A 27,981-nucleotide genomic window follows, 5' to 3' on the forward strand; every position below is an offset into this window, starting at 1 on the left:
TGCTCGTCCAGTCTACAGCCGCTTGCGCATCACAAGATACACCGGTTCCGTTTCCGTTAACCACAGTTCCAATTTTAAATGGATGTCGATTTACGATTCTCGGTTTTCATTTTTAATTTCTAACTTACCAGTGATTAGTTATTAATTTATGGTTTTTTTTTTTGATGTAACACAGACAATGAGGCGTGTTTTTATAGTGTTTCTGTTTATGAGATTTATTGATTGTGATGTTCCTGGGAATTTAACGAGGTTAGTAATTATCAGCAACTCAGTAACGGGATGTGACGATGTCTGTGTGAATGTTTATCGAGAAAGTCCGTCACAACTCAGTTTACTCGGGTAAAACATAACTCTCATTTGTCTTGTTTCTCTTGAGTCATTATTACTTGGGTAATAAGATTGGCATTTCATTGTGATGGTTTTATGTTTAGAATTCGTTATAAATGATCTTGATTAAAACCTACTGCATTAATAGAAAAATTAACCAAATATTTATATGCATGATAAATAATAAGTTAATAAATCATAGTAAATACATATTATACATACATCACAAGAAATTCATAAACCACCAAATCACACAGACCACATAGAATCATCAAAACCACCAAAAAAAATTATTATATCCAATACTGGAAAAAATAATAATCGATTAATTTCCATTAATCGATGGGCTAAAAATAAACATGGTTGTTTAAAATATCAAAAGAAAAAATCATTTAAAACACGTATTCCCGCCTTTTTCAAATGAATAGAGCACAATTCACACCGGCCACCAATAAAAAAAAAAAAGAAAAAACGCCATCCTCTTATTTCCCGCACAATTTGCAAACAAATCATGGACGAAAACGGATCAAAATTCAGTTTGTTTTCGCTGCCAGCTCGAAATAGGATATCTTGTATCTTTTGCCGTTGTATTTTTTTTCCGTTGATGAAGTCGTGGCGCCTAAAGTGTTTGGTTAGATGTTGGCACTGTTTTTATTGTCCTGAAGGAACTACTCAGATATTTTAGGGTAAAATACCAGACTAAAAATATGCTGAAAGCATTTCTGAATGATAAGAGTGTTCCATATTTGAAGAAAAATTCTTCGAATCTTACTCGTGCCACGTGAGTTTGTATACCAATCTGACTCATGTATATTGGTTTTCATAGACCACCACTTGCTTTCGGTGAAAGAAAACATCGTGAGGAAATCTGTACTGGTTGACACTAGTGTGGATGCGATTACTCGGTTGTCCTAAAAGTCGTGTCAGATGCCTTTAGGAGACTTGAATAAAATCTGGCACCAGTGTAAGCAATTAACACGTTCGAAAATAATAATAAAAAAACAGAAAATATATAGCTGCATACATAACAATCGAAAAGTTTTAATTTTAAATTCTAATATGGGAGTCTGGCCACTTACAAAAAAAGAAAGAATAGAACTCTGAAAAAAAAAACTATTTCGTTTTGCGAGATTCTTTTGTTTATCGGATCTTAAAAATTTTATATCGTTCAAATCTTTGTGATTCAATTTATCTTAGACGTAAGAATACATGAACATAAATAAATAAATTAAATAAATAAATAATTAAAAATTTGTCCTAAAGGACAAATCACACAGATTGAGCTAACACCAAAGTAAGTTCTAGACTTGTGTTATGGGATACTTAACTCAACGATATTATATTTTATAACAAATACATATATAGATAAATATCCAAGACCCAGGCCAATCAGAAAAAGATCATTTTCCATGACCAGAGATCGAACCCGGGACTTCTCGGTTCAGTGGGTCAACTTTACCACTGCGTCACAGAGGTCGTCAAATAACACAAATAACATACTAGACTCGACAGACAACAATTAGGTACACCTAATTGTTGTCTGTCGAGTCTAGTACAGTACACATACTATATCATATAGAACAGTATACATACTGTTCAACGCTGTTCTTTATTGAATTTTGTAAGTAATCTTTACTATTATTATAAAAAGATAAGCGTTTGTGAGTTTGTATGTTTGAGGCGGGTAATCCCCGAAACTACCGAACCAATTTCAAAAATTCTTTCACCATTAGAAAGGTACATTATCCAAGATTGCTATAGGCTATATTATATCTCAAAATTCCCACGGGAGCGAAGCCCCGGGTAAAATCTAGTAGTTAATATTTTTATGTATTTTTATCCATTAAGATGCTATAGTTAAATAATGACAGCAAATAGACACATAATCATTCGCGATTATTCATGATCATCTAATTGTCTGATTTAGGGTAGTTCCCAGAGCGTTTCAACCACTACGGCTCCGCTATCAATACGACCCGTAAATTTTCTTGAGAATCATGTTCAACACGTTTAAGGAGACTTCTTGTGTACAAATTTTGTGCACTTTGTTGTATGAATGAATGCAAAAAAAAATTGTGTTTACCCATTTGAGGGCAAACGTGTTCCCTTTTAACGAATACCATTGTTTTAAATTAATAATGACAAATTAATCAAAAGCCAACACAAAGGTAGATACTAAACATATACAACTTGTAACATACATTTTATCCATAAATCCATGATCAAGGTGTCCAATACAGCTGCTTTCCTTTACAGACAGACTCGAGATGTCAACAAACTTGTTATACTTACTGTAGGTAATGAGATACATACACACACACACTACGGCTTTCTTGACATTATTAATGGAGCGATTTGTTATTGGCTTTTCCACGTGTTCATAAATCATCGACGTGCAGATTACCTTACATTAATTTCTTTCTCCATAGTGGTCATCGAAAAAATTATACTAGTATCCAGTAAGGCTCATGCGGCAGGAAATTCCAACTGCTAGGAACTCTCTTTTTCATCTGATTTCATTCGTGGCTGTTACGCTGCGAAGCCCAGGAGGTCAGCATTAAAAATACATATTATTTTTTCTTAATTCGGCTGTGATGTTACAATCGTCTGCCTGCCTGACAACAGACCCTCTTCGATAATGCTATTGTTGTCTATCAACTGCCCAATTATATGTTTGAATTGTGAATTAATTTATATTTGAATAGATGCCATTCGATTAAATAAATTAATGACTGCCAAGACTGTATCCCTTCGTTTCGTACTACATCCACGGGACTATATAGAATGGTCCTATTCTAGGACGGGAACCACACGCGACAACGGCTCAACGGATAGCAATAACTACATAAGAGATACAACCTTGCAGCCAGGCATCAATTGCAATTGCAACAGGAAAGAATTACTATGTTTTTGTAATGTTAATTACTATTGCTATTGCAATCTCATGTTTACAACGACAATCTTGTCTCTTGAAAAAGTATATACTTAACAACTTGACTATAAATACTAATCGAAAACTTAACAACTCTATAACAATTCATTGGTCAATAGTTTAGTTGGTACCGTAGGGGCTATGCCCCATTGCTCCGTCTTGCTTCGTTGTTTTCTATAACGTTCGACACTGACATGCGTTGACGTTACATCGAAAATGTATTCATACAATTTGTGCGTATTATTCTGTGATGTCTATCGACGGACGTCAAAATGACGGGAGCGCGACTGAACAATATTTATACCATGGAATTAGTAGATACTCCGTAAGAAGTACTTACTAAATCCATGATAATAACTAACACACTTACTGATTACAGAAATTTGAACACTAGGGCCCGTTTCTTTTTGATAAAATATTGTATTGTAATCTGACAGATAAAACTAACTGCTACATCAATCTCCCTGATGTAATTAGCCAGTTCACACTATTCAACACTTGTGAAACACAATTTTTACCACTATCTGTTCGATAAGTTACATGTTTACTATCAGATACTTGAACAGGCTCTAAATATATAAGGTTATATACTACATCCCAACTAATGATGTAAATGCGAAAGTAAATTTGTCTGTTTCTAATCTACTGGACCGATTGTTATGAAATTTGGTTCAAACGGGTAGAAAATAACCTGTAATGACATAGGGTACTTTTTATCCCGAAATTCCCACGGGAGCGAAGCCCCGGGGCGCAGCAAGTAGGTTTTAAATAATCTCACAAAATCCCTTAAAACATACTCGTAATTTGAGATATCAAAATCTTTCACCATAAACTAAACAATTACATATTTCCAGTGTAAACCCATGCACGGACCGTAACCACCTTTTTCTTGCCCCGGGCGTGCTCTCAGCGGGGGGGAGCAATCGCGCATGCGTGTCCAGATTCTACACCGATGGCACAGCGCACATGTCACTCACGATTAGAACTGAAGACAATAAGTTTATCACCTCGTCGAGGGAGCTAGCTACTGGTAAAAATCCAATTTGTTTAGCTTTCTCAAACTTTCCATTAGATTAATAATAATCAGTTATGAAGGCGACAGAAACATAGCATGTGTCTCAGGATATACCCTGATAACTCAACCCAAAACTAATGTCAATAATGTATCACCTGGTCGAGAGAACTATCATCATTCCGAGTTTCCATTACTGACTCGTCATAATGTTGTTGTTTTATCAACTTTATGTGGACTCGGAATACTAACAGCAGATCTAAAGTACCCAAAGCATATTTCAGTAATTATTACGTTCAGTTTAAGGTCTGCAATCGAAGAGATAAATAGTGATCTTCGTTATTTTTCTAGTATTTCTTTTTCTATTATTTATATAGTTAATCAAAATCAAATCATTTATTCAGAAATTAGGCCTTCACAGGCACTTTTTCACGTCATATTCTAAATTAAATGATGTTTACCAAAGCTACTACTAGCATTTCGGGACGACCACTGCTGAGAAGAAATGCCGAAAGAAACTCATTCAAACAGTGTTGGTCCCTATTATGCCAGAAGGGCTTACCATTTTTTAAATATAAATTTATGTATGTATGTTATGTCGCATTTCAGGGGATGGCGGATGCCTCGACATCACCGTGCCCAAGAAGCCAAACACAAAAGTAGATTTAGCTATAAACTTAAGGTAAAAAATATATGTTGTTCTTAATCGTATAACAAAACTTTATTATATACGCGTCTGTTTAGAAATAATAATAAAGAAACTAATTATCAATAAAAAAGTAATTGTTTTACTGAAAGAAACGGCATCAATATTACGTAATTATGGACAAGCCAGCCCCTCTTCAATTTCCGCGCCCCTAAAAGATCTATTTACTTATATTAAGAATGCAAATAAGGAATTGACTATTGAGTTTTAAATCCTTCTTGTCTTATCAAGGTATGCAGAAGCTAAATGCACCTGGGAGCGTCACGTCACTCTTCGTATATCGAGCTCGAAACTGGTAGCAATCCACACTCAGCGCGCGCGTTACAGGCCTGGAGACACGCTTAGAGTCAGGATATTCGCGTTCAAGACCAATCTGTCACCGGCCCCAGGAGCGGTAAGCATTATTTCAGAATCAATCGACCATTACACCCCGATCTCTCTCAACCGAGACCGCATGAGACACACAGGTTTATTTGCGATGACAACGTAACATCTCAAATACGCTTTCATATTATATATTATGCTCCGTATAATTAATATGTATTTGATATCAAAACTATCACTATCTTATAGTTCTCACGCATTAACAAACAATTAGATAATAATCTTAGTAAAACTGTTAGGCGCAGTTTAGATTAATCTGGAAGCAAATAATCTTTGTTATTATACATACTTGTGTTTCGGAAATATGGTAGGGACCATTATGACTCGAGTTAACACTCGCTTGAAACCTCATGGTTGTCACATCAAAAAGAAAAGAAATACAAAAAAATATATTACCTGGACACCAGGGAACTAATTTCAGCACTTGTGGTTAAGGCTCCAGCGTGAGGTCCTCCCAATGTGGCTCCAAAAGCGCAGACTTCTGGATCTATTTCTTGACTGTTGGAACAGTCAAGCGAGAGCTTCACTATAATGACACTGTATTGTACCAAAGAAAAGTAACTATAGAAAATAAATATCAAAAATACAATCTTCGTCCACTTTAGTAACTAAACTTAAGTATATTTTTCTTTTGCTGTTTGGTTGAAAGAACTAGTTGTGAAATTTCTTTAGCTGTTTGGTAACTAGTTGTGAAAGAACTTTTTTCCACTTCCGTTCGATCGCATTGTTTCCATGCGATCTCTTCTTTAGTCATCCTAAAGTTGGGAAGAATCAAAAATGGACAGAGGACGTTAATAAACGTTATAAAAAAAGAATTTTCTAATATTAATTAACAGTATTTATAATTATTATATTAATACACGTCATAAATGATAGAATCTAGGTAACACCGGAGGCTCTTAGGTCAAGATCTTATAAAACGATTACTGAATTTAATTATATGCATGTGCTAATGTTTATTGTGCAACTGGTTTGAATACCTCTATATTTTCTGTTGATCGGATTAGTTCTGTACTTACTATTACTGTTTTAAAGGTATCTCTCAGATCAGCACCCCAGACTGTCTAACGTGTTAATATTTTACCGAACATAACCGGGTGTTCTCGGTTAGATAGATAATTATGATAAGCATATGGTGCAATTGACACAATCTAAATATATAAAAGAACAAACTGAATTACTGACTGACTGACATATCAACGTACAGCCTAAACCGCTGGGTCTAGAAACTTCAAATTTGGCACATTGGTTCCTTATGTGGCCTAGGGGTGCATTAAGAAAGGATTTTTCAAAATTCACTCTCTAAGGGGGTGAAAGGGGGGTTCAAAGTTCGTATGGTGAAACTTTACAGGATTACTTCTATCAATAAATGAGTAAATACGGATCTCCGAATTTTTCAAAAGTTTACCCCTAAATGGGGGAACAGGGGCTAATAAAGTCAAATTTCAACATGGGTATTGTTTGTACGGTTTTTCGGGTCGCTGATTACGAATAACACAACGTATTTGAAATCTAACGTGGCGGAAGTGAAATACCATCATCCCTATTAGGGTGGAATGGGGTTGTTATGATTATATCAAAGCCTGGGTGTCGTCAGTGCAAACGTCGCGCGCATTACGTCGTCCATTTTACAGCAGACGAGGTGGCCCTTCGAGGTCAATTCTCCAAGGCCAATAAGATCGTGTGATTTGACCCTGCTAGACTTTTTATATATAGAAACCTATTTTACACGACTTTATCTCTTACGGTGTAGACAGAGCAAAGACACATCATGCGGGCGAAACCGCGGACAACGTCTGTATGTCTGTCTGTCACGAGGCTATATCTCATGAACCGCGATAGCTAAATTGTTGAAATTACTTATTACTTTTTATAGTAATTAACAGTAATAGTAAATACAAAAAATGGTTAATTTATGTTTGTGGTTAATAAAAAACCGGGACGTAAAACGTCATGGAAAATGGGACGGCACGTGTTGCAGAAAGCGGGAGTGGGAGTCGGAGCGGGAAATGGGAAGGAGACACGTGGTGGGTAACGGGACGGGACACATTGCGAAAAACATGATGGCACATAATATGTAGGAAACGGTACGGGATATCTACAATTCTACATTACATAGCAGGAAGCGGACAAGTTGGCCAAGTTTGCGGGACGAGACACACAGCGGGAAACGGGAAATTGAACTAAAGATGAGAAAAAATGCGAATTTGAATATATATATTTACCAGTCTTACAAAGTACGCGATAAAATTACTGCTATGAAATACACGCAGGAGAAGCCGCGGGCAAAAGCTAGTAATAAATAATACAATAGATATAATGCAAAAAAAAACACTTTATTTCTTTATAAGTCACGTATGTTTAGCCATTTTCGGCGTGCACATTAGTAATATAAGTCCCAAAGATTTATAAACATACAAACAGACACATTTGATCACGCAGAAACGGGGTCAGTATTACAAATGTATGCAATTATGCGAGCAAGTCTCATGTGGTTGACATTATTCGCAAGTAGGTATTATAAGCTTGTATATTTTACTGTTGATTCATTCATATTGGACATTTGTAACGGTGTTAGGCACGCCTTCATAATTTAACTAATTAAACACAAATTTAAAGCAAAATATTTGATATTATTTTATTAAGTATATTTCCCGTAAAGTAAGTACGTAATTTTTCCACGGGAACAGATATATTTCCGCGATGAAAGATACCTTATGTCCTTCCCCATACTTCAAACTACATCATATACCTATGCAAAATTTCAAGAAGATTGGTTGAGTAAATTGTGCGTGAAACAAATATACATACACATATATACGTACATCCTCACAAACTTTCGCATTTATAATATTAGTAGAACAGTTAGGATTTACACAAGTACATACATTCAACGCTAAGTTTAAAAATAAAGGTTTTTGTTTAATCTAATTGTATACAACGAGTACCCTTTTGCTTTCACCTCTCGAATTACTAAAATTACGGTTTGATCGAAATAAAACGGACTCGTCACTCGTTTAATTGGAACACTTGTCATCGATACCCAAAAATGACGAAAGCACAGAAAAGTGTCTCACAAAAAAAAAACACAAAATTGTTCCGTTATTAATGAAAAATCACTTGTGAATCAATGAAAATAATAATTAATAACATTTTGACCAAGGGACTACCATGAAACACAAAACACGTAGCACGTTATTGCGTCCACACGTCCTCTCTTTATTTTAAATGACGCGTACACGATATGGAAAAAAGAGACGTCAGGTGCAGCAGGTGGACGTCAAGAACGTGCTACGTGTTTGTATGTTTTGTGGCCTTCTGTACACACACGGCGTGTGGTTCCCAAAGGACTAAACGACCGAAACTTTTTTTTGTATTTTGAAAATATAAGATATGTTCGCGTACAGTCAACAGCACATCAAGTTACCCTGCAAGAGCCTCTATGGCGCATTAATAGTGGCGAGTTTGCAATTAATTTGGGTATGTTGACTGTACATACGCGAAAATGTCAAAAATTTAAATGTGATTGTCGATATTAAGAAAAGTAACGTTTAAAATAATATCAGAAAATCACACGGATGTAAATGACCAGTGTTTTTCATTAACAATTTCATATGATATCGAAATAAATAGTGATACAAGTTTATTTCTTAGACAAAAAAACCCCGACTACTATTACAATATTCATTTCACTACAACTTTTGAACGGCTGAACCGATTTTGATCAAACGTATCTAAAAACCGCTGCAATAAATTAGGTATAAAATAAGAAAATCGCATGCAAACCGGTTCACCCGTTGATGAGCTACGGTGCCACGTACACAGACAGACAAACTTAGCGCTCAAATTTAAAACACCCCTCTTTTTGCGTGCGGGGTTAAAAATAAAAATGCGGACAATACGAAAATTGCTCGAACGAGTTACACTTCTACACATTATTCAATTTACATCTATAGAGTCATTACTGTGCAAATCCAATAACTGTTCTTGTAATGAGTTAACAGACTTTCACGTCGACTGCATTAACTACAGCTTTATTTATAAGCACAACAGTTTTATTAACATTTTCTCTACTTGTTCAATGTGCCATCAAAATATCTACATAATAGCCTTTAAACAAGAAGTACATTTTTGACTATCAACTTCATATGAAAGTTTACAATTTCGGTTTTAAATAGGTACTTATATAAATCAAATTTTGCAATAACTTGCTTTTGCTTTTATAGGTTAGCCCATTCTGTCAGGCTCGTGTGGAAACGGCATCGCCCGACATTTGTTTCCTACGTAATTTGCCGGTTTCAAATTCAAAATTCTTTATTAAACTTAGGATGATATACATCACTTATTGACGTCAAAATATTACCATGGTTTACGCTAAGCGTGGCCTTATTAGTGCAGGCGGCAGTCCTCTACTGTAGCAGCTAACTCACGGACATGGACGGTTGGAAAGTGGATCTTTGGCCCCAACGAATATCAGCTGAGGATATCGCACAAATGAGAGAGAGAGAGAGAGAGAGAGAGAAAGAACTATTACCAGAATCAGAATCATAAATAAATAAAAGACATAACATTATTTGCAAAACGCATTCAAATGTGTGTTATTGGAAAAAGTTTTAAACTTATATGTTTTACAGAGACTATAGAAAATAATTTAAATTTAATAATAATAATAATTAATATATAATCAGCCAATCACAAGTTCACTTGTGTTAAATATTTATAATATTTACATGCTTTGCTCCTTGCGGAACAATTATCTACTCGTATTTGTCCATAACGCCCATTTGTGAAATGTTACATGTAAATAAACATTTAATGTGTATTCCAGATCGATGAAATCTGGCTAGAAGGGCCTCGAGGCGCGTGGGACGGATCCAGAGCCGCGCAATGGAGCCATGTGCCAACTAGGATGGGCATCGCGCAGGTCCAGCATGAGATCGACGAGCTGGCGCCCACGGGAACCTGGACTGTTAGAGCTAGGCTCAGCGATGGCTCTCAAGTAAGTTCATTTTCATTTATTTAATCATTGTAATATATATTTATAAGTTTGTGTACACAACTCTGTCTCTCTCTCTCATCTGAGTTTATTCTCAGTCGTTGAGCGTTGGAGCCAGGATCCTACTTTTTCGTCTCATCTTCGCACGGTCGTCGGCATTTCTAGTTGTCAGACCAGTTGTTGTTGTTTCTATACACAAAATGGTCTGTGTGTACACAGCACAACAGGAAGTCTTACAAGAAAAGGCTGCGGTGAAGTTTGTAGCGCCGCTTCTACTTCACCTGCGCTTTGGAACTCAGCAGTAGAGTTCATGTAACCTCTTGCATACTACATTACTTGGAATAAATATTTTTGAATGTGAATAAGGCGCAGTACTTCGATCGCTACCCTACTAGCCATTGTTGTGCTTAAAACCAATAATAGGAGAACTAGCTCACAATCATGTTATTGTCTTACTTTAACTGTGAACTATTCTGATGTGTCGTTTTGCGTAATTGTTTTGATATTGTCATTAATTAGGTATTCATTACGCGTAGGTTTTCAATTTCACTCTATATCGGGGCGAATAATGAGTTTGCGTAATTATTCGTCAGCTAAAATATTATTATTAACTAGCGGCCCGTCCCGGCTTCGCTCGGGTAAACATAATAAATTATACACCCCTAAACCTCAGATGAAAATCCATGCAAATAGTTTTTAAATTTATCGCGATCGTGAACAGATAAAAAGACACGACAGAGGACTTTGTGTTATAATATGTAAGGATAAGAATTATATTCCAGGGTGCTGCAGCCTTCCTCGTGAGCAACTACGAGCTGCCGCCGTTTCAAATGTCCGTCCGTCACGCGGCCAAAGTGTTGAAGACCAGCGACAGGCTCGTGTGGACCGTGTGTGTCAGGTAATAGCCGTTTTCAGGTTTGAGGATGGTGGACTAACGACAATCGAACCTGACAAATAGGTTAAAGGCCGAAACATACTTTTATGCTTCTAAAAAGAGTCGTTTTAGTAACCTTATTTATTGTGCGAAAAATAAGTATATAGTAGGTCAAGAGCACTGTCCCGGACAGACTGGGGCGCGGGTTCAATTACCGCTCGATTCCAGATTTTTTTATCCCATTATTACTTTCAAGCATGTGTGTATAACAAATTCATTTAAATAAGTATATAGTTTTTAAAGGTTGCCGGTGTCCTTGGGCAACGGTGATTACTTACCATCAGGTGACCTGCATGCTCGTTTGCCCACTATACTATAAAAAAATACAGAAGGCCTCCAATACATACAAATCACCTACGTTTTGATATATACCGGAAACATTTTATTTATCCAAATTCCCTTTCACCAGATATCCCTGGACGGAAGCAGTTGAAGGTATGCTAGTGATCCGGATCCGCGGGGCGGGGAGTAGTGCAGGGGGCGGGATCAGGACTGCGGTCCGATTGAAGGCCCCCAGGGCCTGCCATAGACACGCAGCAGCGGCGAAGAGAATCGGGCTTGATGACCTTAACTCGCCTGATGTGGTCGTCGCTGACTTCTCGTTCCAGGTCAGTCTGTAAAAGAGTATTAGATTTAGATACAAGGCATGCAAACACTGAGGGACATATAGCCTTAGCAGCTCATTATAGGCAGCAACATTCCCATGGAAGGATGACGTATGGCATACGTCTTTTTGTAAAATCACAACAGAATGTTCAAAGTAAGGTTTCGTTTCTATTTACCCGGGGTTTGCGGGGTTACAGCCTCGGGAGAATGCAACCAGAAGCACGCGAAGATGAGAGAAAAAGTGAAAATACTCCATATTACACCTGGATAAGAGCAGTGGAAGCAGCGCGGATGGCGAGATCAGGATCGCAGTCTGATTCAGGGTTCCTACTGTCTACAATAGACACGCTGCGAATGTTAAGAAGGTCAAGATGAATAATTCTTGCCGGCTCAATGTGGCTGCCTTCTCGTTTCTCGGAATTACCTTTTATTACCATTATGGACTCCTTATATTGTATCCTTAAAATGAATCCCGTTCCACTACCCCCAAATTAAGAATCGTGTGTCAATAAAATCCTAATTTTATTCCGTGGAATAGCGACTTCATTGTATACAATTTTCTTTTTTGGTTACAGGAAGAAGGCACAGGAACTTGGCAGAACACTACCGTGGTGTCGCAAGTGATCGACAAGGCCATCTCACTGGAGTTCCTCACCAATCACCGGTCCGTCATCGCTCCAGGACTGCCTTACAAGCTGAAGGTAACATGGGACAGACATTCTAAAAGTTCTATACTTACCATATTTTTTACGAAGACCTGTTACATTATGATGTTACTTTAGTAGTGCTTTGGTGATCTCCAAAGTCAAATCGTTTATTCAGAAGGTAGACCTTCATTAGCAGTTTTGACGTGAAATTTTATTTCTCAAAAAACCACAAACAACCGGCATTTCAGAACAACCACTGCTGAGAAGAAATGCCAGATGGTCCACATGCCTGCTTGTGTATATCGGATTATTTTCAATACAGTTGTCATGACGAGTGGAAATCGTTCATCTTACGTCTTTTAGTTGAGTGAGTACTTATACTCACGTAAACTCTTATATTCTTCCGGTAACATCTAGATATCATCTAGAAGCAAATACTGTTTTAAGATTTCTTTGAAAATAAAAAAAGTTTCACAAAATAATCTATGAAAAATGTCCAGATCAAAGCAACCCTCTGGGACGAGAAACCAGCATCAAACGAGCTCATCCACGTGTGCAGGATTCCCGTCATCAACCCAGCTGAAAACTCTTCCTCGTCTAAGACTTGCAACGATGTTATAACTGATGAGAAGGGCGTAGGGAGAGTCATGTTCGATACGGCTGATGATAGCGCTCCATACTATAAATTTGAGGTGAGCTAATATCTTCCTTGCTGGTCTGGGATCGATAGAAAAACATAGGAAGCTGCTTCTTCTCCCAAACAGATTAAAAGTAAATCGAGAATTTACAAACTGGATATTCTTCTTGGTTTTGGGCTAGCAACGTGACACTATTTCAGAATTTCCATGAAAGACCTCTAATAAATTACTAAATGTGTCCTTCAATATTCGCCAATGGTCTGACAACCATGGATACCGACGTCCGTGTCAAGTTCATATTCCTTCAACTCTTGGTGTGGTAGAAAGATGTGATCTGTATTTTCATTTTCATCGGCTCACACTTGCTACGATATTAACATTGACGAGAAGGGCGTGACACGAGTCAGATGATAGTTCTGCGATATTAGGGTAAATGATGAGTTTAGACAGTTGTGCAACTTTCTTCAACTTCTGTTTTCCTATGTCAAGAGCACGCAATGAAAATTATAGTTACTGAGCTAATTCCTGAGGCAAATAACATCAATTGTCTTCCAGGCAACTCTCCACAATGACAGCACGATATCGGCGCCCCCCCTGCTGCTCCCCTCGCAGCGCGGGAGCTCCGTGCACGCCGCCCTGGGCCCGCTGCGAGCTGACAAACAGTCAGATAGGACATTCGTTCCTCTATATTTATCTATGAAAAATGCTTCTAGACCAATCACCGTGCATTTTGTGGTAATGTTTCTAACATCGTATCTTGGTTCTGATTTGATACCGCAATACAAGTTCTGTTTGCAATAAATTAAATTTATATTCATAAAATTTACAAAGATAGTAGTACAGATTAGAGTAGAGTGCTGCATAACTGCTTTTCTGAGAATTTGAATGAACTTCTTCATAGTCGTATTCCTCATGGCTGAGGGTCGTGGCCATTACGTGGAATGAAACACACAACGACTTTCTTGGCACTATTAATGGATTAGTTTGCCACCCAGAGTGCAGGTTTCCTCGCGATGTTTTCCGTCAGATTTCTATACAAACTCCTTTGGCACGAGTAGAATTCGAACCTGGGACCTTTCGATCCGCAGGCGTCTTAACCATTGCCACTACCACCGCTTGAATAAACTACTAGCACATAAAAAGTAAAAACGTGTGAGTACATTTTCTTTTTCCCAAAGCAACTCATATACTGTTTTTATTCATAATGTGAAATGATGCAAGCAATATTCATCATCTACTCTGCAAGTTTTATCACAATAATATAACCCTTTTACGAAGCAAGAGACGGACTTTCAAAAACATTCAATTCACAGGTGATAACCAGAGGTGGGATAATATACAGATGGGGTGCCACAACCCAATGCGCTATTCCTAACGCCGGCGATCACTACCAAGTCGCTTCTAGAAATGGTCACTGCTCCAACAATCCAGACCTTAACACTGTACACACTGCTCTTGAAGTTAACGACAACAATACATCAGATGCACTCCTTGACCGACATTTGCTAAGAGTCATGTTGCCGATAAAAGTGACCCATCAGATGTGTCCTGACAGTCATTTGATCGCGTATTTCTATTACGGCGATGAGTTGGTCAGCACGAGCAAACATTTCGAGATGGAAGAGTGCTTTGCCCATAAGGTTGGTATGTTTTAATATTTGCATGTACTAGCAATTATACAGACCATATTTTTAAATGCCAAATTACATCAATTTTGTATATTTGAGAGACGGAGAGAGGTTGATTCCATATAGTAAGTTTATTCATAAAGAAAAGTTGCTGGTTGCGACCACTATGTATGCATAAATATTGTTTTTTAGTCGTAAAAAAGCAATATTTACGCATACATTAGTCTGTGATCCTAAATAATTAGTCGTAATTATTTAGGATCACAGACTAATATTTACTTTTTCTTTTGTGTTTAATTATAATATTCTAATTTTAAAAAATGATCCATTTATAATTTTAATTATCTACAAACAAGTCACAGTGACACAATACTATACGTGTTCAATATTCAATGTTTGTAAAGGCACGGCCGTACCATCCTTTTCACGAAGGATAGGTTGTAGTACTACTGGAAGTATTGTCTAATCTATGGTAGTACACAGGTATAGAAGGAATACTTAGGATACTAAGGACAATAGGATGGTACGGCCGTGCCTTTTTTTTCGACTTGCGAGATAAAGATATTTGATTTGATTACGAAATAATAACTAAAAGGTTCATGAAAAATAAATAGCATACAAGTTTGACTGCTTTTAAACTGTTTTTATCATATTTTTCAAGGTGGAAACAGTCTGGCTGTCTCGCCAAGTAGCTCCCGGCTCCTTAGCCCGTTTCCGAATCAAAACAGACACCAGGGCACTTTGCGCCTTAGCGGCCATAGACATAGCGGCAAAAATTCCTCAATCGCCGACCATGGCCAGTACTCTGTTGGCAGCGTTGAAGAGACTGCTGGAGACTAACAGAAACTTGACTGAGTATGATGCAGCGGGACAGTGTTTCTTTGGTAAGATTTTTCAATACACCACTAAGTAGGCAAAAACTTTGTATATCCATATTTTTAGATTGTTGTAGTCTAGGACAAACCTTAGAGGCGTTCCATGAGCAGCTTGGTTACATCGAATCAGTCTTGTGCTTTTTTATCAACCCTTTACATTCTACTTTTTTATACTAATTATTAGGTAGTATATCTGCAACTACCGCCCAAGATACTCACCTTGACCGTGAAATTAAAATTTATGACCATGGAGTACATCGTAAATAGAACGGTACTGAGTTATATGTTAACGGAGAATCAAGTGGAGGAAATCGTTGTAATTCTTGCCTTGAGGCAGCCCAAATCAGAGTTCCTAGTCTGATTCTCCAGAAGCGGTCTTCTTTATTTATTTATACACAGCAAACAAATGGGAAACTAATCTTCCTTATAGATGGATAAGGAAGGCCTTATCCATCCATAAGGAAGATTGATCCTTATGTATGGCTTCACGCGGGCGCTTCATAGATGATATTTTCTTCTGCATTCCAGTATCAGATTCTCAAGGCCTTGCGAGCAGCAGTATTGAACTCACAGCTCGTTGGCTGGCGGCGGCCGGGGTGAGGCTGGTGGGGGGAGAGGAAATTCCAACGAGATGCGAACCAGCGCCTGCTGCCATGTTTGACAGTGAAGTCACTGTACCTAGGAGTGACTTTTCTGAGGTTGGTACCTCTTGTTAGAAATGTTTAAATTTTGGAATTATTTACTTAGATAAAAGACACAATACAGAAAATATACTTAAAACATAAACAGACTGACAACGTCACAGAAGAATAAAGTAACGTTACAGCACACCGCGTGCATTCACAGATTTTTATAAATTCAGAGCAAGACGAAGTGAACATTCGTCTCCACATTTCAGGCGTGGCTCTGGCGGCTGATAGACGTGGCCGCCAACAGCACGGCAATCCACAGCGCACGCGCACCGGACTCTATCAGCAAGTTTGAAGCTAATGCTGTATGTGTCACCAAGACTGGGTTGGCTGTATCCGCCCCCGCTACATTACAGGTGAACACTGCTCCATACCTTACGTTACGTCAATGCAAGAAAAATAAATGCTTATTGGAAATTCACGAGAGGAAATGGGACCGAGTGCTATCTTTTGTCCCTCACCTTGTGCCCAGTTACGGGCCCAATCTGCCGCTTTGTATTTAAGGTTACGCTCAGGATTAGATACGCTAGCTATTCTGCAGTTTTCTTTGTCTTTGTACTGATCAAATCGACATATTACTTAGGAAACGAATACCTGGTCATGCTGTTCCCGCCCTGGCCAGAATGGGCAAATTTAAAAAGTGCAAATCCCAACTAACATTATAAATGCGAAATTAAGTTTGTTTGTTGTTACCTCTCTGTTTTCCATACACGTAATTTTTTAATTAGTTCGTACCTACAGAGAAAGACATAGGATAACTTTCATCCCGGAAAAATAACTGCTCCAAAGCTCCAGTTCACTATAATTGTTATTTTCAGGTGTTCCGCGAGTTCTTCATCCACGCGGACAGCCCGCGGCGGCTCCGGCGAGGAGACTCCACCATCGTCAAGTACCGGCTCTTCAATTACCTTTATGAACCTCTAAGTGTATGTTACTATTATTTTCTCCTGCTTCCTCCTTTTTCTTCCATTCGTCTCTTTCTATAGCGAACTCTAGCCATTTTGGTAGGAAATTATCGATAATATCGTATAACAATACATTCCTACGTTGATCTGCGCATTCTCACAATCAATAAACGATCTGACTATATACAAACATCCCTTAACAGGTACAAATTCAGATCCTCACAGACCCGCACCTAGAAGGTCCTGTCTCGTACGTGGAGACGGCGTGCGTGGGAGCGCGCGCGTCGTGCGCGCGGCCCGTGCGCGTGCGCGCGCGGCTCGCGGGCGCCGCGCGCCTCAGCGTGCGCGCGCGCGCCGTGCGCGACGCCAACTGCGGGAACACCACCAACACTGGCCTCAGGTTAATAGATAAACTCTTTGTTGCACCATTTACAGAAGAATCCTAAGTTGTAAAAAAAAGAAAATTGATAGATTTCGGCCCAGTCGAACGGCATAATACTGTGGAGGCTGATCGGGTGGGAATTGGGACCAACTGGCGCACCATATCCAGAAGGCTCTGGTGCTCCCTCGTTTAGTAGCCAGATAATATGCTGTTTGTAGAGTCTTAAGTAGGTAGGTAATCTTGAGGTTTCACCACTTTCCATATTCCATATTTTTCATCTTTTCCAGTGACGAGGTGATCATCCGCATAACTGTAGATCCTGAAGGGGTTCCGGTATACGACCATCAGTCTGCGTTGCTCTGTGCTGAAGGTAGCTTAGTCATATTTACAAGTGGGGCGTGTGTTGTCAAACAAACCGACCGGCAATTTACGTAGGAACCAATGGTTGGATATGCGGTTTCCGCCTGGCCCTGGCAGAAGGGGCAAACCTAAGATGTGCTCTGGCTTGATGTCATCAAGGATGATATGAATGTCAATGCTCTGATAACTATGGAAGTCGACAACTGGGCGAAGGGGAGACGAAAAAGTAGAAAATTGGTCTTTAGGCACCGACTTTCCGGCTGAGGAAGTCTTTTTTACGACTAAGAAAGGAATCGGGAGAACGCTGAGACAAGTGAGAGAAATGTCGCACGAGGGACACATAGCCTTGGAAATTGGTAGACAACAGCATTCCCAAAGAGGATTGAGGTTAAGCAAGTGTCCGGTTGTAAAATCACAGTGGAATCTTCAAAATTATAAGGTTTATTTTGTACAGTCTTTGTGGCATCTTTCTCGTCCTTGTGTTCCCATTAGGACTATTCCTTGATGCAACTGGGAACACAAGGATGAGAAAGTGATTAGTATTTATATAACATCAAATCTCTTATTTCAGGAAGCGTAGAATCCAACAGTTCCCAGATATCTTGGAGTTGGCCGGCAGTGGACGCGGTTCCCGGCACCGAGATGCTGACGATGTGGGCAGTGGGCGACATCGCAGGACCTTTGTTAGCGGTGAATGACTTTATTACTGTTTTGTTCACATTAGGAAGTGTAGGTACAGGTGCTGTACACACAACACTGTGACACAGCATGACAAAAATGATCGAGTAAGGAATGGACTGTAGCTTTTTTATGAGAATTAAGTCCATCAGTCTGTCACTGAAGAGATTCTGAAGAGATTCCGACCCAAAATACCGCTGAAGGGTGAATTTCACAAGCGTTTGAATGCGGCGTGTAGCGTTTCTTTCGTGTTCAACATTTTTTTTAATAAAGATTTTTTTTCAAATTACACATTTATAAAAGTAACATTGTGGTTACCAATACTTTACTTATTTATAAAATAGGATAATTAATTATTTGTGTAGGGCACAATTTAATAAACACTAATGAGAGCTTGCGGCGGAGTTCACTACGCTTGCGTAATTTACCCTGGAGCGACACTGTGGAGGCTGATCTGCGTGAATTGGGAGCAACTGACGCACCATATCCAGAAGGCTCTGATGCTCCCTCGTTTAGTAGGTCAAGAAGCTAACAAGTAGATTATTTCAATTTTGTTATTTCTGCCGTAGGATGCAGATTCCCTGGTGCTATTGCCGCGAGGTTGTGGTGAGCAGAACATGGCTCGCCTGGCCACCAACCTGCTGGCTCTGTCGCAGCTGTCCGTGCTGTCGCCCGCCGCCGCCACGGCGAGGGCTCACGTCGCTAGAGGCCAGTTCTCAAATCCTAAGTTTTAACTTCGATTAATATACATCTCTTATTGACGTCAAAACATTACCTAAATGGGTGGGTTGCGTCAAATTTGACGGCGAAAAATACAAAGAACCAAGCCATTTTGACTAAACGTCAGCGGCGCGCCGGTTAAAATCAACGTCGAATTCGATAGTGCAACTCACCCTAAGTCTACTACCGACATCAAAAGCGTAGGTGAAGACGCAACGCATAAATCTTCACTGCAGCCTTTTCTTCAAAGACGTCAATTAACAAATGTGGGTCTTCTAAGAAGTTCTCATCAACTTGCAGGTTTCACTCGTCAACTACAATATGTGCACCCTCAAGGTGGGTTCAGTGCGTTCGGTGCGACCGATGCGACGCCCTCTACCTGGCTCACGGCTTTCTCGCTCAAATATCTAAGGAAAGCACATAAGGTAGGCTTGCGATAGGAGAATCAAATCCCCAAGTTTTACATCTTGTATGATTTTTGAGAATTGTGGCATCCAACGTTTTCCAAAATTGTCCTTTTTGAAAGATACAGTATTATATTCTAATATTAATATAGAACCTAGCCTCACTTAAACGAAGCCAAGAGTTTCAGAACTTTAAAGACCATGTTTAACTGGATATTGTCAACTTTGACTACAGATAAATATTTTTTTATTTCAAAATAAAACAGATGTAGCTATCTTATTAGGTACCTGTAGTATTGTAATTTCACAGATAGGTTCTGGTGTAGATTCTTCAAATAAAATGACTATTTAGAAGATATAGAATAATTATTAAGACAAGAGTACATTGCTCAGGATACGTAGGTGAATCTTGACGTTTCGTCGACCTCGGGTTTCTTCGGCATCGCTCGGTTCCCAGCGCGGTGCTGGGATCCAATCGCCACCAATCAACGTATGGATGCATGTATACGCTCCTACAGTACCTATATAGGTCTATTGATTGAGAAAAAAATCCCAGTGACCCAAACAAAATATAGTTGCATTGAGAATGAAAAATAGATAATAGATGATCTCTTTCAGTAGCTCGCTTCAGTTAGTCAGACAGGAGAGATAGGTACGAGTAGCGTTTATCATTTTGCGACTTAAAATAATTCCTTTGCTTCAGATCCTATCGCCAGGATTACCATCGCCACCGGCTCTGGATAAAGCAGAACAATGGCTTCTCCGTCAGCAGATGGAAAATGGCTGCTTCAGGAACGAGGGTCAGGTCTTCCATAGAGAACTGAAGGTGAATAGACAGTACCATCGTGAATATTTTCATTGTTGAATGATTTATCAACCAGATTGACAACAAATTCGAAATCTAACGACTGCGAAATAAATACGACTCTTTTCTCTTTTTTCCTCCTTTTAGTCTCTCCATAATTATATGTTCGCCTCCAAAACTGGGATTCTCTATTCCAATTCTTCTAGTCCTTTCTAGTTTCTTCAGTCTTTTTACATACTTTTATTTCTTAACGTCGTTGATATCATCAATAAAATGCCATAGAATATAATGGTAATTAATTCTGAAGTTAAGTACTAACTACTAAAGATTACAATAATAATACAATATAACTTCATTAAATTTAGGTTCGATTAATTTATGTTACAAAGATTTTATTAGACCGTTTATATAATTTCTCAAGTAATTTACATTTTTAAAACACTTTCCCAAAGGGTGGTCTCAATGAAGACGGTGAAATCGCAAGCATAGCCCTCACAGCGTACGTCATCACGGCCCTCATGGAGAGCTCCAATCAGCTGTCCCCGAGAGTGGTGGCCAACACCCTCTCGTGTCTCCGAGCGATGCCACTGATGAAGACCAAGTCGCCAGCTAGGGTTTACGCTCAGACGTTGTTGGCATACACTTTTATGAGGCTGAGACGGTAGGATTACTTGATTTTTCTTCTAATTTAAGAGGTTCGTTTAGCATAAGATCCTGACTGAGAAGACCAAGGTATTATGTCTGAGATTCATAGTTATAACACTCTCTTTGTCTCCGATTTATGACGCTAATGATGACTAAGATGAAGAAGAAGACCAGTCATGGTTTAGGTACGCTCTGGCAATATACTGATTGGGATATACTTTTATGAGGATAAGGAAAGGAGAAAATTCTATTTTTTGACAGGATCTTTTAGCAGAATACTCTCACTTAAGATTTAAGATGCTGGATAAAATCACCATGCCTTTGAGCGAAGCTACTTTTAGACTCCAAAGGTGTATGATGGCATAGACGCCTTTATGAGGCTGAGAATAATCATAATAAGTAGCTTTCAGTCGGTGTTCGGTAATTACCCAACATAATTTTTCCCTTCTTGATCATCAGAATATCATCATTATAGTATAGTTTTATTGGTTCGATTAAGTTAGACGGGATCAATATTAATGAATCAAGCATCACTAAGTAGGTACCTAATTTATTAAAGCGAATTGTCATCAAGTCTTTACGATTTTGGTGGTCATATTACCTATACTATCAAAGAACACAAACTCGTTACTTATCTAGTTGTTATTTCAAGATACGAAGATGACCTGAGGAAGACCAACGAAGCTGGCTACTTGGAGAACAGAAAGGCAGCTGGTTTGGAAGACGATGAGGAAGTGAGGGTACTGGCGGCCCTCTTGAAGATCGCCAAGCGGAGTGGGGACTTTGTTTGGTGGGAGACAAGTGAGAATTTACCGCATCTACATGTATTATATTGGGTTTTATTAGGTCATTTTATTACTAAAGCATAGTAACTCTTAATCTCTTTCGAAAATTTTTAAAGCATCCTAGAAAAATTGTATCTACTATGTCGTGAAAAAATATCAATTTTAATTCTTTTGTGAAATGAGCTTCCAGCCTTCGATTTATAGGGATTAATTCGCCATCGTCATCAGCAATTTAAACGTCGACAGCTGGGGCACAGGCCTTCCTTATAGATGGATAAGGAGTATAGGCCATAACTCACCACGAGGCCATGACCCACTTACACGGGTCCATTGCGGATAGCCTGGTTACCGGGACGAACGGCTCAAAGTGCCTTAATTAATTGTTTAACCCTTTCACAGACACTAAACGAGACGCAAAAGAAGTTTAATTGTTACGTCTGTAGACGTAAAGTAACCTATAAAGAGTAAATCTTTTATCGTAGGTAGCTTGTCCACGTCAGTGGAAGCAACAGGCTACGCGCTGCTAGCCCTGTCGCGGTGTCCGGCGCAGTGCGCGGGCGAGGCGCGCGGCGCGCTGCGCTGGCTGGCCACGCGGGCCAACCCGGCTGGCGGCTTCATTGCCACTCAGGTGGGTTCCTCTCTCTCTCTCTCTCTCTCGAACGTGACGCGAACGTTCTTTGTAATATTTAGAATGAATTTATAACATGTATGGATGATACAAATTATTCATTAACGGCTATTAAACTAGATTATATAGGTATATTAATTAGTTTTAAAAAGAAAAAAGTAATGATCGCGTGTCCTGTTACATTCGAGGCTGTAAGTAACGCTATAATTATGGAGGTGTAATGAAGATCCGGATTTTCAATTGGCCATACTATTGATGCTTATGAGCTGCCCAGTTTATATGTCCAGTGTCTCAGTCGCCTCGTACGACCTGCACAGGAGGTTATGGAGCAACCAGACAAAACAACTGTACAAACACAGCTTCAAAAAACACATTTAAAACTCTTTTCCAGGATACGTTAGTAGCCCTAGAAGCGCTAACAACTTGGATGTCCATCCAACCTCTGCCGTCAGCCAATCTGACAGTGACCGCTCGGAGCGGTCACAGTACACAGCGGGTCACTCTGACCCCGGGGGTCAAGGTGCCCGAAGTCGCCAAGTTGGAAGTCTCGGATCGGCTTCATGTTGACGTCAAAGGTAAAGGTTTTGAGTGTTTATAGCCAATTTTTGTGCTTTTACGCACTGGAACATTTATTTCATGCATTTATGAAAACGAGAGAATAAAAAAAAGTAGTTTGTAGCTTGTGAGAAATAACTATAAATATAAAAATTGACGAGAAAAAGTGCCTGTGAAGGTCTAATTTCTGAATAAATGATTTGAATCTTGAATTTGAATTTGCATTGGAAAACAACAGACAAAAAAAAACAGATGCTAATCTATAACATATCCCAGGGTCAGGCTGCGCTTTGGTCCAAGCCACCCGCTCCTACGCCACGCTGTCTTCAGACGACGATAGCGACAAACAACTGTCCGTGCAGGTCACCGTCCACACTGACGGACAATTCTCCTGTGATACCAACAACACCGCTTGCTTCTGCGCAGCTGTTATTGAGGTCAGTATTCATGATTGTCCTTGTTTATTTAAGTAGTATCTGTTTTCGCTAGAAATACACTATCCGCTAATAGTTCGCCCAAGCGAAACACTAAAACGCAAGGTTATATTACAGGAAAAATTAAAACCAAGAATGAATTACAAATTTACTACTCGGGTCACATATAGAAATAACTATAAATAATAATTCCAAATTTCATCAAAATCAGCCCAACGGTTTAGCCGCAAAAACGTGACAGACAGACAGGCAGACATGCTTTCCTAATATATAAGCGTTCAAAACATGGAAGTAATGTTTTTTGAAAATAAGAATTAACCTAAGGGCGCGGCTCCATTACTCCGTATCCAAATTTATCAAAGCGCCATCTATGAAGAGCACATAGAAGTATTTAACCATACGACGACCTAACAAGCTGCCATCCACAGACGTGCGTGGTGTGGCTGGGCGCGTTCCCCGGGATGGCGCTGTTGGAAGTGTCGCTTCCAGGAGGGTACTCCGTCGACGCTGCTATGCTATACTCCATGTTGCAACAGACCAATGAATGTAAGTATATGATCTAGGAAACATGCTAATGTAGTATAGGAATGAGCACCGTTGTTGATAGACATGATTTCAGACCCAAAGAGTTATAGGACAGCTCGGTGCATAATAAAACCAGTTCAACTTTTACAGAACGTTTCCAATGCAACTCAGTTTAATTTAGGAACCTAAAATGAATCGCATTCATACAATAAATTAAGTTGATGGTACGAATTTACAAGGCAGTTCAGTTTAGGTCGTAAAGTGGATCGCGTTAAGAGACGATGGTAAGCCCCCTGACCACTAAAATCACTACAATTCAATGCTCCGTTTTGACGTAAAATAAACAAACACGAGGTCTCCTTACAGTATAACTTCTACACGTAATTACTTTTAATAGTACGCATTTTGTATTACAGTCATCATACTATATCAATAAGGTTTAATTTACACTTATATACAGGGTTAGGTACTGGTATCTAACGCATAACCTTCCAAAGGCGTATAAGATACATAGAGACTAGCATTTTTTTGTTTTACGACGTTGTCTAAACGTAATAAATACAAACATTTTCCTTTTTTAGTTTTAATGTAGTTTCTATAAAACGTTAACCCTATGTTCGATTCCGCTACACAACACTACTGTACTGTCTCGTGTTGCTTGGCTATTTCATAGAGTTAAGATGTGTAGAATCGCAAATTAGATTGTTTTATATGAAAAAAAACTACGAATCACGAAGTCGTTGAATAAAAATTGCTTAATGTACCCAAGTAGTATATAGTCTTTAGGAGGTTTTGCGTTTGATACCAGTAACCCTAAAGTTGAAAGAAAGAAGAGGTCCAGGGAGACCGAGGAAAAGTTATGCAAGCCAACTGAAAGAGAAAGAAGGCGTTGTGTCGTATCGAGACCTTAAAAGCAAAGCCGAGGATAGAGAGGCGTGGCGTATACTCCACCGACAAGAGCATAGCTCTTAAATAAGAAGAAGACCAGTAACCCTGTATTTTTAATTGGCAGTACTCCGCCGCATAGAACTATCCCCCAACAGCGGGCGAGTGACCTTATACCTGGGCACCCGCGACGGCAGCGACTCCCTGGGCCACGGCGGCCATCGGTGCTACCCCATACACGCCATGGGGCCCAAGGCCAAAACCAAGCCAGCTTACGCCAAAATCATAGACTATTATGAGCCAACAATTAATGATACGCAGGTGAGACTTATCTTCTATTTTTTTAACGCTTCAAAATAAGTTATGAAGAATGAATAAATAAATGAATACATATATAATTACATATATATAGGTATAAGGTTATACTTACTTACATACTTTTGAAACTTAATATCTAGAAAAAAAATCTAGTTTGGACTTTTGCAGACGACTGATCCATTCCAAATTATTACACCCCACAGTCTCAGACGTTTCAATTTTAAATTGGACATGATTTACTCCCACGAAACTCAATTTATGATATCCGTTTCATTTTGCCCGTACAGTTTACAATCGGATTTATTATTTGTAAATAGCGGATTTTCTAGCTTGTAGAATTATGATTTTCATATGCTTTCCTCCATACTTCCATCCAACTAAAAGCTAACCGGATATAAAATCAGCTTTTCCATTTGGTATTAGAAATGACAAAAGTTATACTATGTTCTGTTACAGATGTACACAATACCAGAAGAATGTCTACCAAGGATTACTGGCGACACTAACGAGTATGTCCGATCTGATAACCTTTACGCCAAATCAAAGTCTTTAGAAGACAGTGACGAATTAGTCATTATGAATGAATATTCCTTCGAAGACATCCCTGAAGGCATACCACTAGATGATCCTTTGTATGCTGATAATTTAACTCAAGACGACGATAACAAAACAACAATAGCAGGCGTTTACATTGCAACTGATAAACCTGACACAAATCAAACAGGATCCACCGTAGATATATTCGAAGATTATAATTCCGTTATGCAAAACACAGAAGGCAGTGAACTTCAAGTTGATAAGTCATATAAAATAAACAATTTAGATGGTGTACACATAATTAATAGTCAAGATAAGAAACGTATCTACGAAATTCCATCAAACGTAGCACAAGCTAATGTTGAGAATAACATCGTATCTGTTAATAAACATAAACATGTAATAGAAGAAAGGGACGATGAAAAGGAAAGAGAAAAAATTGCATCAGAAACTGAACAAGACAATCCAAAATTGTCTAGTTTTCACGTTGTAGATTCGGAGAAGGATTTGGATGTCCCCTCAGGAATCGAAGGACCGATTCCTGCCGTTTTGTTGCCACCAGAAAACTTCGTGCCCACAGTAGCGCTGCCACCAAGTATACCATCAGGTATTTATTTTCCTAAAATGATAAAATATAACCTATAGCGATCTTAGATAATGTACCTTTCTAATGGTAAAAGAATTTTTGAAATCAGTTTGGTAGTTTCGGAGATTGCCCGCCTCAAACATACGAACTCACAAACCGCATACCTCCTTTTAATAATAGTATATAAATTTGTTTACTTTTGCCCAGGTGATAATTTGCGATTTGATATGATTCTATTGGACTTTTATCACCTACATACCTACCTACAACATGGGCAAAACTCGGGCAATATGAGGACATTCAAAATTACACTTTATCACCTAGATCGTCGAATTTTACGATTTTGGTTGAACGTTTCAGGTGTCCCGCCTCCCATACTACCTCCTCCAGAAATATACAGAAGTTTCAACTTAAATTACTACCCGGCGCAAGACGCGCTTTCGTACTATTTCAATCCAGAAAACCCTTACACGAACTATAGAAGGTATTACTCTCCAGTCGTCGGTTAACTTGAAGATTCTGATATAAATGGGTCAATTGATAAAAATTTACGGCCGACGTATCAAATTCTATGTCCAATATTAGGTATTGTTATCTCTTTTATAATGCTACATAAAATGAAACATATATTGAACAAAGAATTTGATGAGTGAAATACCTACCACCGTAAAGTCCTATTTTGTTAATGGAAATGTTGAGAGCTTTACACAGTCCACAAAATATTCGCCAAGTCCACAATGAAAAATTTTGTTTCTATAAAATATCATCTCATAGCAAAAAATTTTATTTTGTGTAACGGAGAAATCAGTCAAAGATAATAATAAGAATGCTCTTTTATATCTTGTATTCACTAATTATTTAATTTTATTTAAGACCAACAAAAATGTCGCCATTTCAATTCCTTACAATAAAAATTGTTTTATATTTCTTAGAATAATGTTCTTTTTCCTATTAGTACCTGGTAAAGTTTCTGAAATTTGTTACGCGTAGTTTCTGTTGTTAATTTGACTGAACATGAATATGAATGTGTTGTGGTTGTGGTTTCTTGTGAAACATCGTTCTACCTATAGGTACCTAGTAGTATAGTTTTAAGACAATTTGTGTACCTATTATAAAAAATACAACTACTTAATACTCGTGTATGCCTAGTTTAGTGTCTAATTTATTCAAGGGATTGCCACAATTATTGCTTTCTCTTTCTTATTGTTAAGTGTAATTAAATAGATATTAGACAAAGAATACTAGTGGAATACCGCGTAAAAAATGTATAATGAAAAGGAACTTAGATACGATAAGTAATCTGGAATAATAAAATGTCAAAAATCGTAATCATTAAGCCTTATTTAGATTTCTGCGATAAGTTAATCTAGTTTTAATTGAAACAGTGCATTTATTTAAATCATAGCTGCCACAATTATTCAGGCTGTGAATAAAGATTGTATTTAATACCAAATT

The 27,981-nt window shown here is 38.5% G+C and overlaps 1 protein-coding gene across 1 annotated transcript; it reads left to right on the forward strand.

The window, feature by feature from the left end:
• LOC128677649 (murinoglobulin-2-like) lies at positions 1–27,979 on the forward strand. Its single transcript, XM_053758639.2, has 30 exons — positions 1–249; positions 4,114–4,289; positions 4,881–4,953; positions 5,209–5,371; positions 10,190–10,360; positions 11,140–11,255; positions 11,701–11,899; positions 12,473–12,598; positions 13,045–13,236; positions 13,738–13,917; positions 14,496–14,822; positions 15,472–15,694; positions 16,214–16,383; positions 16,584–16,730; positions 17,193–17,300; positions 17,483–17,679; positions 17,949–18,031; positions 18,593–18,711; positions 19,269–19,407; positions 19,720–19,844; positions 20,527–20,649; positions 21,081–21,289; positions 21,926–22,074; positions 22,541–22,686; positions 23,078–23,261; positions 23,518–23,678; positions 24,104–24,221; positions 25,213–25,406; positions 25,860–26,547; positions 26,887–27,979. Exons 1-30 carry the CDS (start codon positions 149–151, stop codon positions 27,033–27,035), a joined length of 5,256 nt encoding a protein of 1,751 aa, XP_053614614.1. The 5' UTR covers positions 1–148; the 3' UTR covers positions 27,036–27,979.
• The last annotated feature ends 2 nt before the right edge of the window (positions 27,980–27,981 follow it).

The sequence above is a fragment of the Plodia interpunctella genome, chromosome 18 (assembly GCF_027563975.2).
Source record: "Plodia interpunctella isolate USDA-ARS_2022_Savannah chromosome 18, ilPloInte3.2, whole genome shotgun sequence".
Taxonomy (NCBI): Eukaryota; Metazoa; Arthropoda; class Insecta; order Lepidoptera; family Pyralidae; genus Plodia; species Plodia interpunctella.